The 14868-nt window shown below is 40.3% G+C and overlaps 1 protein-coding gene across 1 annotated transcript in view; it reads left to right on the top strand.

Annotated features, from left to right (window-relative positions):
• The first annotated feature begins 6703 nt into the window (after positions 1-6703).
• The window catches only part of lcp2a (lymphocyte cytosolic protein 2a), a 39926-nt gene continuing 31761 nt past the window's right edge, over positions 6704-14868 (top strand). The window contains exons 1-3 of the mRNA XM_060936258.1: positions 6704-7228; positions 7536-7598; positions 12593-12639. Coding sequence (XP_060792241.1) covers positions 7151-7228; positions 7536-7598; positions 12593-12639 — 188 coding nt within the window. The 5' untranslated portion in view covers positions 6704-7150. The remainder of the gene's footprint in view (positions 7229-7535; positions 7599-12592; positions 12640-14868) is intronic.

Genomic DNA, 14868 nt, shown 5'->3' with positions numbered 1-14868 from the left:
ATACAGCTGACTTTAGACTGAGATTAAAAGCTGCTCAGTCTCCAATGCAGACAGGTGGGCTGTCTTCAAAATAAACAGAAATGCAAATGCCTAGTGAGAAACAATACAAAGGAACACGGGGTGAGGCACCACTGTAAATGTGCAAGGCTTGGCTTTAGACTTTGGCATCAGTCAGTCCAGTTGAGGAGAATGTATGCAGAATCTACGTAGAGGACAATAGATGTAGATGAGAGGAGAATATACGTATGTAAGAGGAGAATATATGTATGTGAGAGGAGAATGTGTGTATGTGAGAGGATAATATATATATATATATATATATATCATCTCATTATCTGTAGCCGCTTTATCCTGTTCTACAGGGTCGCAGGCAAGCTGGAGCCTATCCCAGCTGACTACGGGCGAAAGGCGGGGTACACCCTGGACAAGTCGCCAGGTCATCACAGGGCTGACACATAGACACAGACAACCATTCACACTCACATTCACACCTACGGTCAATTTAGAGTCACCAGTTAACCTAACCTGCATGTCTTTGGACTGTGGGGGAAACCGGAGCACCCGGAGGAAACCCACGTGGACACGGGGAGAACATGCAAACTCCGCACAGAAAGGCCCTCGCCGGCCCCGGGGCTCGAACCCAGGACCTTCTTGCTGTGAGGCGACAGCGCTAACCACTACACCACCGTGCAGCCATATATATATATATATATATATATATATATATATATATATATATGTGAGAGGAGAATGTATGTATATGAGAGGACAATGTATGCATGTGAGAGTGAGAATATATGTATGTGAGAGGAGAATGTACGTATGTGAGAGGAGAATGTGCGTATGTGAGAGGAAAATATATGTATGTGAGAGGAGAATGTATGTATGTGAGAGGAGAATATATGTATGTGAGAGGAGAATGTATGTATGTGAGAGGACAATGTATGTATGTGAGAGGAGAATGTATGTATGTGAGAGGACAATGTATGTATGTGAGAGGACAATGTATGTATGTGAGAGGAGAATGTATGCATGTGAGAGGGTCAGAATAGATAAAGTCTTATGTGGTCCCTCATAATAAACTGCTTTTCCCTCACCAGCCTCACTTTTTTCTCTCTCTTGAAGTGAATAAGATTAAAAATTGCAGCTTGTCACACCAGTTGTAAGGTATAAAGTCCTCTGTCCTGAAGATTCTGGCAGAAAACTTATGGCGCGCTTGACACTGGAGACTCCTTCTATAAATGTTAAATAAACATCTGTTTACAGAACATTTCACCAAATCAACCAACATATACAGTACCAGTCAAAAGTTTGGACACACCTTCTAATTCAATGTTTTTTCTTTTTTTTTTTTATTAATTCAAAGTCACTTCATGTCTTAAAGTAATGATGATGTCATTTCTCTTTACTTAATTGAGCAGTTCTTGACATAATACTGTATGGATTATTACAGTTGTGGAACAGGGCTATTTACTGTATTTTTATTATTTAATGTTTACAGTTGGGCAGCATGGTGGTGTAGTGGTTAGCGCTGTCGCCTCACAGCAAGAAGGCCCGGGTTCGAGCCCCGTGGCCGGCGAGGGCCTTTCTGTGTGGAGTTTGCATGTTCTCCCCGTGTCCGCATGGGTTTCCTCCGGGTGCTCCGGTTTCCCCCACAGTCCAAAGACATGCAGGTTAGGTTAACTGGTGACTCTAAATTGACCGTAGGTGTGAATGTGAGTGTGAATGGTTGTCTGTGTCTATGTGTCAGCCCTGTGATGACCTGGCGACTTGTCCAGGGTGTACGCTGCCTTTCGCCCGTAGTCAGCTGGGATAGGCCCCGGCTTGCCTGCGACCCTGTAGAACAGGATAAAGCGGCTAGAGATAATGAGATGAGATGAATGTTTACAGTTTGATCTCAAACACATTAAGAAGGCAAGAAATTGCACTAATTAACTTTTAACGAGGCACATGTGTTAATTGAAAAGCATATGGTGACTCCCTCATGAAGCTGGTTAAGAAAATACCAATAGTGTGCAAAGCATCATCAAGGTAAACGGTGGCTACTTTGAATAATCTAAAATAAGAAACATATTTTGTGGTGTTTTAACACTTTTTTTTGTTTACCGCATAATTCCGTATATGTTCCAGATGTTATTTCATAATTTTGATGTCTTCAGTGTAGAAAATAGTCCAAATACAGAAAAGCCTATGAATGACTAGGCATGTCCAAACTTTTGACTGGTACTGTATGTATTATTCTTTGCTAAATACTCATCTCATCTCATTATCTCTAGCCGCTTTATCCTGTTCTACAGGGTCGCAGGCAAGCTGGAGCCTATCCCAGCTGACTATGGGCGAAAGGCGGGGTACACCCTGGACAAGTCGCCAGGTCATCACAGGGCTGACACATAGACACGGACAACCATTCACACTCACATTCACACCTACGGTCAATTTAGAGTCACCAGTTAACCAGGGGCGCAGATAGGATTTTTGAACTGGGGGGGACTGAGCTGTCAGCAAATGATTCCATTTTGTGTGTATATATATATATATATATATATATATATATATATATATATATATATATATATATACACACTACCGTTCAAAAGCTTGGGGTCACTTTGAAATGTCCTTATTTTTGAAAGAAAAGCACTGTTCTTTTCAATGAAGATCACTTTAAACTAATCAGAAATCCACTCTATACATTGCTAATGTGCTAAATGACTATTCTAGCTGCAAATGCCTGGTTTTTGGTGCAATATCTCCATAGGTGTATAGAGGCCCATTTCCAGCAACTCTCACTCCAGTGTTCTAATGGTACAATGTGTTTGCTCATTGCCTCAGAAGGCTAATGGATGATTAGAAAACCCTTGTACAATCATGTTAGCACAGCTGAAAACAGTTGAGCTCTTTAGAGAAGCTATAAAACTGACCTTCCTTTGAGCAGATTGAGTTTCTGGAGCATCACATTTGTGGGGTCGATTAAATGCTCAAAATGGCCAGAAATATACTAAGTAACTTTAAAAACGCACAATGGAATTCAACACGATATCACTTTAGATCCATGCATATATTTGAAATTTATGATATTGTATGTAATGCACACACATCTTGAAAGATCGATAAAGGACGTTTATTGTCAAACTCAAGAATTAATTCACAATAAAAAAATTCAAAGTGACAGTTGGTCCATGTTCGGACCGTCATGCTGGAGATTCTGGGTCTGTGTCGTCCAGGGGTCTCAGCAGCAGTGACTGAGGGTGTCAGGAATCTGTCACGGAGGTGAGCTAGCCTGATGTGCTGATCCTGAACTGGCGTCGTGACTCGAGGCTGACCAGGGCGTGGACGATCCCTGGTGCTCCCTGTCTGTCTGTAACGCTGACTCAAACGGGAAATGGTCGAATGATGAACACTGAAGTGCCGGGCGACCTCTGTCTGTGTACTTCCGGCACGCAACATCCCGATGGCCTGTTCACGTTGATTTTGGCTTAGGCGTGGCATCTTCAATAATGACAATTTTCCCATCATTTCCCCCGGGTATTTATAGGCAAGATTGTGTGTGTACAGTGTCTGCAAAATTTGTTTGAAAATTAAAGCCTGTCCATGTCATTGACTACCCGAGTCATATTGTACGTTATTGAGTACAACTCCCTTAAATTCTGATTTGAGCACAGATTTGGAACTTATTCGGGCGGAACGAAGTTATTTTTCCATTGTGATATATTTATTTTCTTCTTGAGATAAACTCAGCACGAATTCAGCAAGTTTTATCAATGTGCGTTTTTAAAGTTACTTAGCGTATGTCTTGACTATATTTTCTATTCATTTTACAACTTATGGTGGTAAATAAAAGTGTGACTTTCATGGAAAACACAAAATTGTCTGGGTGACCCCAAACTTTTGAACGGTAGTGTGTATACATGTTATTTCACCTCCCTCACTGCCATCACCAGGAACTACCTGCAGGCCAGGACAATGATAACATTTTAACATAGCCTATGGAAATCCAAAGTTTAGACATTATCATCATGCACAGAAATTGCAAAACTAGTTTTAAAACCGCTAAGTTCCAACTGTTAAACATAGCGAGAGGCTGGGCTACGTGTGTGTGTGTAAAGTGTAAACCAGTGCATCCTGACTTTCTAACTATGCCTGTGTGTTGCGTGAGCGGCAGTCAGTCAACAACTCTTTGCAAAGTTTCCTTATGAAACAATATGCTCGCTGAAATTATGGCAGGGAACGCCAGATTAAACATTAAAACTGCCTTCTGAGCACTGTATCTACAGGCTACCACCGAAAGAAGGAGGCTACCAGAAAGGCTTCTCTACTCCGTACGATTTTACTTTCACTACGACATTACTTTGAACAGACTATCAAAAAATTGCAAGATATGATAAAGTAAGGCACAATTTACTTACAGTCTTTTTTTTTTAAACGATGCAATCGTTTTCTGCCTTTTGGCACCCTTCATCATGCCGTGTTGGGGTCCTGAACTAGGAGGAGCTGTCCCCGATATGCCTGTCAAACTTGTTGTGGGTAACCATAGCAACCAAGCTCAAGCTCGCAACCTGTGCAGTCTGCGCAGTTGCAACTATGTATGTACTGCTGTGCACCTCAATAAACCGAATGGTAATTAGTCTTTTGATTTTTCCGTAAGGTTTGCCTTATGCAAAGAAAGACAGCATAGACATTTTTTCCTCCCTATAAGTGGGGGGGACCGAACGAGGTGAATTTAAATCTGGGTGGGACGAATCCCCCCGTCCCCCCCTCTATCTGCGCCCGTGCAGTTAACCTAACCTGCATGTCTTTGGACTGTGGGGGAAACCAGAGCACCCGGAGGAAACCCACGCGGACACGGGGAGAACATGCAAACTCCGCACAGAAAGGCCCTCGCCGGCCACGGGGCTCGAACCCGGACCTTCTTGCTGTGAGGCGACAGCGCTAACCACTACACCACCGTGCCTCCCCTTTGCTAAATAGTGTTTATTATTTTACTGTTTACTATTTGTTTTAGATTATATGGCGCATCTGGAGCGTCTGCCAAACAAGTTGCTCCAGACGTGATAGCCTACTAGAACAGTTCATTAATACAAACCTGTGATTTGATTGATTTGATCTTCTGCTCTTCAGACCTGCCTGATCTATCCTGATGCCTCATGTCTAGTCGGAGCCTCATCACATCGCTCCTGTGGAGGACGGCCCCATACGGACAGTCGAAAGTCGCACTTGGAAGACGCTCTGGACACTTACAGTAATGCTTTTATGGCTGAGGACTACAGTTGACTTGCTAACTTTAGGACTGCATGAACAGTTTTGCACTCAAGTTTCCATCAGTTGAAGAGTTTATAACATCACCGAAACTAACTTCATGTTAAAACTGTTAATGTTATAGTCATGTTGTCTGTTGTCGCCCAAATGAGGATGGGTTCCCTTTTGAGTCTGGTTCCTCTTGAGGTTTCTTCCTCATGTCGTCTGAGGGAGTTTTTCCTTGCCACCGTCGCCACAGGCTTGCTCATTGGGGATAGATTAGGGATAAAATTAGCTCATGTTTTAAGTCGTTCAAATTCTGTAAACCTGCTTTGCGACAATGTCTATTGTTAAAAGCGCTATAGAAATAAACTTGACTTAACTTGACGTGACTTGACTTGAAGCCAGCACCACTGGCAGGAGCTGCTGTTATCAAAAATTCAACAACACCTACAGTCCAGTATCGAGAATCCAAATGCACAGTTGTCTCATCTCATCTCTCATCTCATTATCTCTAGCCGCTTTATCCTGTTCTACAGGGTCGCAGGCAAGCTGGAGCCTATCCCAGCTGACTACGGGCGAAAGGCGGGGTACACCCTGGACAAGTCGCCAGGTCATCACAGGGCTGACACATAGACACAGACAACCATTCACACTCACATTCACACCTACGGTCAATTTAGAGTCACCAGTTAACCTAACCTGCATGTCTTTGGACTGTGGGGGAAACCGGAGCACCCGGAGGAAACCCACGCGGACACGGGGAGAACATGCAAACTCCGCACAGAAAGGCCCTCGCCGACCATGGGGCTCGAACCCGGACCTTCTATGCACAGTTGTATAAAGACATATAAATTTCTTGCACCACAGTTTTGGTTTGAAGCACCACTTTTGCCAGCGATCACTAATTTCATCCATGTTCATATTCCATTTCTATAATGAAATAACTCAGTGTTATGTTTCGTCATGAAATGTAATGTTTTACTGTGCTACATTAATTAACGTGCCTATTTACCACTGACCACCACACACACATTTAACAACGATTACAGCAGTACACATTTCAGTTCAAGTACAAATAAGGAGCTTTCCAAAACTAAAGCAAGGTAATTAAACCTCTGAAACTGACTTTTGCTCTCTTTAAAGTTTACGTAAAGCTAAAACAAGCATGTACACTGTGAAAATGGCCGTGAATAAGTCGTCCCCGACCTCAAAGATAGATATATAATTTACCATATATGTACAGTACAATGGTTTTCCTGTTATATCTGTATGCTTGCTACTGTGTTTGTGTTTATGTAATTTATATAAACAGAAAAATCTGTATTTGTAGGTTGCAGGTTGAAGAGTAAAAAATAGATTTCTGTGTGAAACAGTGTGGGCAGGGAAGTTAGCAAAAACATGTTAATTTCTTTCTCGCTAAAGGACTTGTACTTCCCCTATTTGCTACCAATGTGATCAACAGGAAACCTACAGGGAAGTTCTGTTATTCTTTCTTTTCTCAGTGCGTTCAGTCAGATCCTGGGTGTTGCTTCTTTTAAAGATTTACAAATGTACTTACGGAGTCATTTGGACAGTTTTTCAAAATAATTTCACTTTGTAACCATCTAGGATTTTTTTTTTCCAAGCTTGCTGGTTTTTCCGTCTTCACAAGTTTTATACGAACTTTTTTTTATTGTGTCTTATTTGCGACACTTCTTGTGGGTCGATCGTCTCAGGCTTTTCTCGGCTTTTATCTGTAAGCTGCTAACAAATGGATGGTGAAACATCTTGTCAGCTTTTCAGCTGCCATGTAACTTGCGTGATGTGAAGTTACAGTCAGAGGAGAGGAGAGGCTGCTATTTCAGGAACTGGGTTACTTATTTATTGTTTTTGGGGTTTTTTTCTTACACTGAAGAGCAGCGAACTTGAAACCATGAGTTTTGATAGCATGCCTCCTAAAGCAGAGGTCATGGGTTGGGATGCAGCTCACTTAGCTGACTTTTTGAGAAGGGTAAGTTTTATTTGCTGGAACTGCAGTTGCAACAACATTTCATGGGAATTAAAGCCATTCATGCAACTTTTATGATTTGTTCATTTTGAAGGGACGGCGTTAAGGCATCCTGATCAACATCCACCATTTTAAAAATTTATATCCGGATAAAAATCACTTAATGTTGAACTTCAGGAACAGCTGTATTAACATGTTTGACGTGGTCACATTACGGCACTGATAGTATGCTAGTGTGTCTCATTTGTCTTTTTTGTACCCTTTCTTACTCATTTCCAAGGGAGATATAACTTTTAATCTTTGTTAACAGCAAAATCTGTCTGGATGTGACAAAGTCGTTTTGAAAAGTGAAATGACTGGGCAGAGATTTCTGGTGAGTATATATTCCAGAGAAACTTTCTCTTCACTCCCTGGACATCAAGTTATGGCACCCATACAGGCTGAACATATTAATATTAATATTAATATTAATTTACACAACAGCAATTTTGAATTCTCAGTTCTGATGTTGATTACTTTTCTATAACAGCAAGCTGCAAGGCAAATCACAGGTTTATATTAATTAATGCACTTGTTCTAATACATTATCATTTGTATAGTAACAGCTAATGCTGCACAAAATCTAAGCCTAATATGATAATAAACAAAATGTAATGCTGCTATTTAACAAATAGAAATGTACTGTATGGCCAGTGATACGGTGAAGCTTCAAGATGTTTATGTAACATTTATGGAAGGAGTCTCCAGTGTTAGTGCTTCGTGACAAGTTGTTCCTTTAAGTTGTCCCCCATTGGAAAGTCTTCAGGACAGAAAATAATGCTTGTTGTGATTTCTCCGTAGCATGAAAAGCTGTATTTTGTTTTGTTTTTGTTTTATGAACTTCTAGAATGAGAAAAAGGGACAAGCTGGAGATGTAATAACCGCTTATAGCTGTTATGTAGTGACTTGTTTTGCGGAAGTTGCACAACATTTCATTTGAACAATTAATAGTTAAAATCTTGTTGTATGTCAATCATCAATAAATAAATTGTAATAGTTGGCAAATTACTGTGGTATAACAGGAATAAAACATTTCAGACTTGCTTGGTATAGTAACAATAACTCATCACACCACCACCCATATATATATATATATATATATATATATATATATATATACACACAGTACCAGTCAAAAGTTTGTACACCCCTACTCTACTCATTAATAGGTTTTTTTGTATTTGGACTATTTTCTACATTGTAGAACAATACTGAAGATGTCAAAACTATGAAATAACATCTGAAGCATATACGGAATTATGTGGTAAACAAAAAAGTGTTAAAAAACAAAATGTTTCATATTTTAGATTCTTCAAAGTAGCTAGCGTTTACTTTGATGACGCTTTGCACACTATTGGCATTATCTTAACCAGCTTCATGAGGTACTCACCTGCAATGCTTTTCAATTAACAGTTGTGCCTTGTCAAAAGTTAATTAGTGCAATTTCTTGCCTTCTTAATGCATTCGAGATCAAACAGTAAACAATCACCATACAGTAAATAGCCCTGTTACACAACTGTAGTAATCCATACAGTATTATGTCAAGAACTGCTCAACTAATTAAAGAGAAATGGCATCATCATTACTTTAAGACATGAAGTGACTTTTAATGAATAAAAATAAAGAAAAACCACTGAATTAGCAGATGTGTTTAAGCTTTTGAATGGTACTGTCCATATAGATATAGATATTTAGATGTTCACAGTTATTGACAAACAAATCAAACCCAAACTATGTTTTAAACTGTATTAAAGCTTAACACACTGTTGCATAAAATGATTTTTTTTTTCTCTTAAGTAAGGAGGAACGACAAAAAAGTACAAAAAGTGGCGTCATTTTTCTCTTCTTGTGTAGTGTATGAACAAATTTCCCCTTAGTAGGCTTAGTCATTGTATCCTGGTTGTTGTCTAGGTTTAAGGAAGTGTCATTATTAGAAATGGTAAATGCTGTTAATGTGGAAAGATTTATAAATATTTATATATGTCACGTTGTTTGATTAGGCCAAAGCAACAAAATATACAGATGGGTAACAAATTAAAGCAATAAATAAATAAATAAATAAGGGGCGGCACGGTGGTGTAGTGGTTAGCGCTGTCGCCTCACAGCAAGAAGGTCCGGGTTCGAGCCCCGTGGCCGGCGAGGGCCTTTCTGTGTGGAGTTTACATGTTCTCCCCGTGTCCGCGTGGGTTTCCTCCGGGTGCTCCGGTTTCCCCCACAGTCCAAAGACATGCAGGTTAGGTTAACTGGTGACTCTAAATTGACCGTAGGTGTGAATGTGAGTGTGAATGGTTGTCTGTGTCTATGTGTTGGCCCTGTGATGACCTGGCGACTTGTCCAGGGTGTACCCCGCCTTTCGCCCGTAGTCAGCTGGGATAGGCTCCAGCTTGCCTGCGACCCTGTAGGACAGGATAAAGCGGCTAGAGATGATGAGATGAGATGAGATAAATAAATAAATAAATAAATAAATAAATGCTCCTAGACAGGAGCACTACATTATACAGTTAAGCAATTAATATTCTCCAATTCTCCATCAGTCATTTATAAAATGCTTTGCAGGGCATGTTAACATTATATTTGCTTAAGATGGCAAGAGGAAAATCTCAGTACATTGAAAGATGATCGATATTGGAGGACAAATGCCAGAGCTTCAGTCACAAAGCTCCTCAATTGGCTGTGTTTCAATAATGATGATGTGCATTTAGATCTGTGGGAAAGCCATCAGTAAGTAGGGCTCGAAATTCTGGTCATACGTGCACATTTAATGACCCTGATGCTCATACATGAGTGCAGTATGTTAGGAAAAACAGTACAAGAACTGTTCTTCACGTGACTGAGAATGTCCAAGTGATTAGACTGTGTCACTACATCTCAAGGCAATTTAACACCTCTCAGAGACTTTAGAGCAACATGTTAGACCGATCTTTCCATCATCTTCATCGTCATCCTCCTCATCATCATAATCAAAACACAAACTGAGGGAATATCTTTTAGAAGAACGGCGCTCTGTTCCTCCAGTGCAGTTCGAGTTACAGCTACCTGAGTGACTCACAGTGGTCCAACCCCTTATTAATACACTTTTATTTTATTTTCCCTTTAATTTTCACTCATCTGTATATTATAATACTGTATAAATAAGTCTTTTAGAGATGTAACAGAATGCAAATAGATTGGGATTGAACAGATAAGATGTCCTAAATGGATAGAAATAGAACTACACATGGATTTTTTTTTCAAAGAAAGCTTAAGAGAACATTTCACCTGGTTGAAACTAGATGGGATCCTGCAGGACAAATAATAAATAAATAAATGTCAGGTGGTACGGTGGTGTAGTGGTTAGCGCTGTCGCCTCACAGCAAGAAGGTCCGGGTTCGAGCCCCGTGGCCGGCGAGGGCCTTTCTGTGCAGAGTTTGCATGTTCTCCCCGTGTCCGTGTGGGTTTTCTCCGGGTGCTCCGGTTTCCCCGACAGTCCAAAGACATGCAGGTTAGGTTAACTGGTGACTCTAAATTGACCGTAGGTGTGAATGTGAGTGTGAATGGTTGTCTGTGTCTATGTGTCAGCCCTGTGATGACCTGGCGACTTGTCCAGGGTGTACCCCGCCTTTCGCCCGTAGTCAGCTGGGATAGGCTCCAGCTTGCCTGCGACCCTGTAGAACAGGATAAAGCGGCTAGAGATAATGAGATGAGATGAAATAAATAAATGTCACATCAGCAGTTACATATGAAACAAAAATGCTTACATGCCAGAACTGCATGGCACATTTACAGCATCCTTAGTAACTGCCTGGTCAGAGTCATGGTGGTTTAAATAAGCTACTAGTTTGTTTATATTTTGGAAAACAGAACCAACAAGATTTGTTGGAAAATTTCAAGTGCAGGTACAAATAAAAATAGTATCTGTGCAAGCAGGATCAAATTTGGGTTTAACTCCAAATATAGAGATGAATACAACGGCAACAAACAGGTGCAAATGCAGATAGTTACATTATGTTAGACTTCTAATCTTTATCTTTATCTATCTACGTCTGCATCTATATATAACTATATCTACATTTACGGTATATGTAACATGATTGAAAAATAGTTGGAGCTATGTTCAGTATATAAAACCCCAGATAACCATCTGGACAGAAATCTTTAGATAAAAAATTAGATTAAAATAAATGGTTCCTCAGCACTTTTTAGTACACCTTTGACGGAAGCCATGGCCAAATGGTTAGAGAAGCAGCGTTGAGACCAAAAGGTTGCTGGTTTGATTCCCTGAACTAGCAGGACTGGCTCACGTACCCTTGAGCAAGGCACCTAACCACCAGCCACTCTGGCAAGAGTGGTGGTGTACCTTGTGTCTGATCAACCAGAGGAAAAAACTGATGATGTGATTATCAGTTCGGGCAAGAACCTCGCTGTAACTAAGTACACCTTTTAAAGGAAAAAAAACCTACAGCAATTTTGTAATATATCTCATCTCATTATCTCTAGCCGCTTTATCCTGTTCTACAGGGTCGCAGGCAAGCTGGAGCCTATCCCAGCTGACTACAGGCGAAAGGCGGGGTACACCCTGGACAAGTCGCCAGGTCATCACAGGGCTGACACATAGACACAGACAACCATTCACACTCACATTCACACCTACGGTCAATTTAGAGTCACCAGTTAACCTAACCTGCATGTCTTTGGACTGCGGGGGAAACCGGAGCACCCGGAAGAAACCCACACGGACATGGGGAGAACATGCAAACTCCACACAGAAAGGCCCTCGCCGGCCACGGGGCTCGAACCCGGACCTTCTTGCTGTGAGGCATACCAAATGAGAAATAAAATATTTTTCTCATCTCATCTCATTATCTCTAGCCGCTTTATCCTTCTACAGGGTCGCAGGCAAGCTGGAGCCTATCCCAGCTGACTACGGGCGAAAGGCGGGGTACACCCTGGACAAGTCGCCAGGTCATCACAGGGCTAACACATAAACACAGACAACCATTCACACTCACATTCACACCTACGGTCAATTTAGAGTCACCAGTTAACCTAACCTGCATGTCTTTGGACTGTGGGGAAACCGGAGCACCCGGAGGAAACCCACACGGACACGGGGAGAACATGCAAACTCCACACAGAAAGGCCCTCGCCGGCCACGGGGCTCGAACCCGGACCTTCTTGCTGTGAGGCATACCAAATGAGAAATAAAATATTTTTCTATTCTTGCTTAATTCTCTATTTGTTATTTTTTATATTCCTCATTATCATTGTTCCTGTTTTTCAGCAGGACTTACAAAACAGCAAAGAATTATATTGTGTTAAACCTGTAACTTATCTTGTTTGGGTTTATAGAATATGTCTGATAATGACCTTCAACGGTTCCCCAAACTTCATGCTCCGTGAGTATTACCTTTTCCTTTGTCATTGCTTATGGACCTTGATTTTAATCCTATTGCTTGTTGTACTTGTTCTACTTTAAAAGGATACCGAAGTCTTCAAATGCTACACAGCAGTTGTTAAAAAAAAAAAGGCAGAAAAGTCATGCCATTGTATTACTGGTGACCTGATGGACTCTCATGAGTCCATGCCTTTCGTGTTGTCTTTAGAGGAATTAGTTATGGTCGATTTGTTAATGTTATTGCTTTGAAATAGAGAAAGGGTTTTTTTTTGTTTGTTTTTATCTTTACCTTTCACTGCATGCCAATTTGCATTTTTACCACCTAGTCATTTTGTTGCTGAGCAATACTTCTAAAACTGAAATACATTTGTCTGTTCTCTGTCCCGCTGCATGCACTGACATAAGAGGAAGCTTTGCTCTACAACGATAGTGCAACAAACATAGATGTGGCAGGAACCATCGAAAGGCAGAGTCATGTGTTGTTTCAGTGCTCATTTCACAGAGATCGAATTGCAGAATATGCACATTTTCCAGGAACAGAAAACTAGCACAGAGTATATAAGTGTGGTCAAAAGCTGTGAATAAAGGATAATGTTGTTGAATATCACACTGGGAAGAAAGTTGATAAGTAGAATATTATAAAGGCACACAGAGGAAAGGGGAACTGTTTCGCTTACCACATCCTGTCAAGACTCAGCCTTATGCGCCCACCCGTTACACCCACTGCAGATTAGCATGAAATGTGACATGCTTTTAGACAACTCTGATATATCTTACCGCATAAAATCCCAATTCGTTATATTCATTATTGCTACTATCGGCGTGGTCAATCAATATGAATACGAATACTTTATTGTCCACAATGTGGAAATTTGTCTTCAGTTTCACTACAGACATTTAAACAATTAAACATTAAAATCACAATACACAAATCAAGCATTCAAGCACTGCATTTTGTAAAAACAGAAGAAGAGAAAACTAAGTTATTATAAAAAATACATTAGCACTCAAAAGAGTGTTTAAAAGAATGAAATAACTGAAAAGTAATAAATATCATAAATATAATAGTAAATAAGTAATCAGACCAGTAAAAAGGACTGGGATGAATTAAGTAAAGAATCCCTGTATTATTTATCGCCCTTATTCCTTTTGGGACAAAGGAGTTTTTAAAGATGTTCTTATTAGCGTTGGGCACTCTAAAACGCCTCCCAGAGGGTAGAAGCTCGAATTCACAGTGGAGCGGGTGGGAAGAGTCATTTATGATTTTCCTGGTTTTGTTGAAAATCTGTTCATCACACATTATACTTAAGTGCTTTTGTGGCTTTCCTATTATCTTTATGGCCATATTCACTATTCTCTGTAGCTTATTTTTTCTCTGCATGTTCAAGTTACCATACCACATGATCATATTAAATGATAGAATGCTTTCAACAAGGTTTTTATACACTGTTTGTAGGATGTCCTTGTTCACACCAAAGTATTTGAGTCTACGGAGTAGGCAAAGATGTTGTGAGCACTTTTTAAAAATAAAATCTGTTTTCTTTAAAAATGAGTTTACTGTCTATAAAAGTACCAAGATATTTAAAATCATTCACAACTTCCATTATCTGTCCCTTGATGATTATTGGAGATAACAGGTCCTTATCATTTTGAATGACAAGTTCTTTAGTCTTACTTACATTCATTTCTAAAAAGCTATTTTGGCACCATTCTTGAAGAGATGATGTATGGCGGGCGTAGGCATATTCTCTTTCCATATCACCCTGCTGCAGTAGACCAACCAGAGCCATGTCATCAGCATATTTAAATAACCTAAAATGTTCTTCTTGGATTTTGAATTCGTTCGTATACAGTGGTGCTTGAAAGTTTGTGAACCCTTTAGAATTTTCTATATTTCTGCATAAATATGACCTAAAACATCATCGGATTTTCAGCACAAGTCCTAAACGTAGATAAAGAGAACCTGGTTAAACAAATGAGACAAAAATATTAGACTTGGTCATTTATTTATTGAGGAAAATAATCCAATATTATGTCTGTGAGCGGCAAAAGTATGTGAACCTTTGCTTTCAGTATCGGGTGTGACCCCCTTGTGCAGCAATAACTGCAACTAAACGTTTCCAGTAACTGTTGATCAGTCCTGCACACCGGCTTGGAGGAATTTTAGCCCGTTCCTCCGTACAGAACAGCTTCAACTCTGGGATGTTGGTGGGTTTCGTCACATGAACTG

The sequence above is a fragment of the Neoarius graeffei genome, chromosome 12 (assembly GCF_027579695.1).
Source record: "Neoarius graeffei isolate fNeoGra1 chromosome 12, fNeoGra1.pri, whole genome shotgun sequence".
Classification (NCBI taxonomy): Eukaryota; Metazoa; Chordata; class Actinopteri; order Siluriformes; family Ariidae; genus Neoarius; species Neoarius graeffei.
This window is presented reverse-complemented; position numbering and strand designations above follow the sequence as displayed.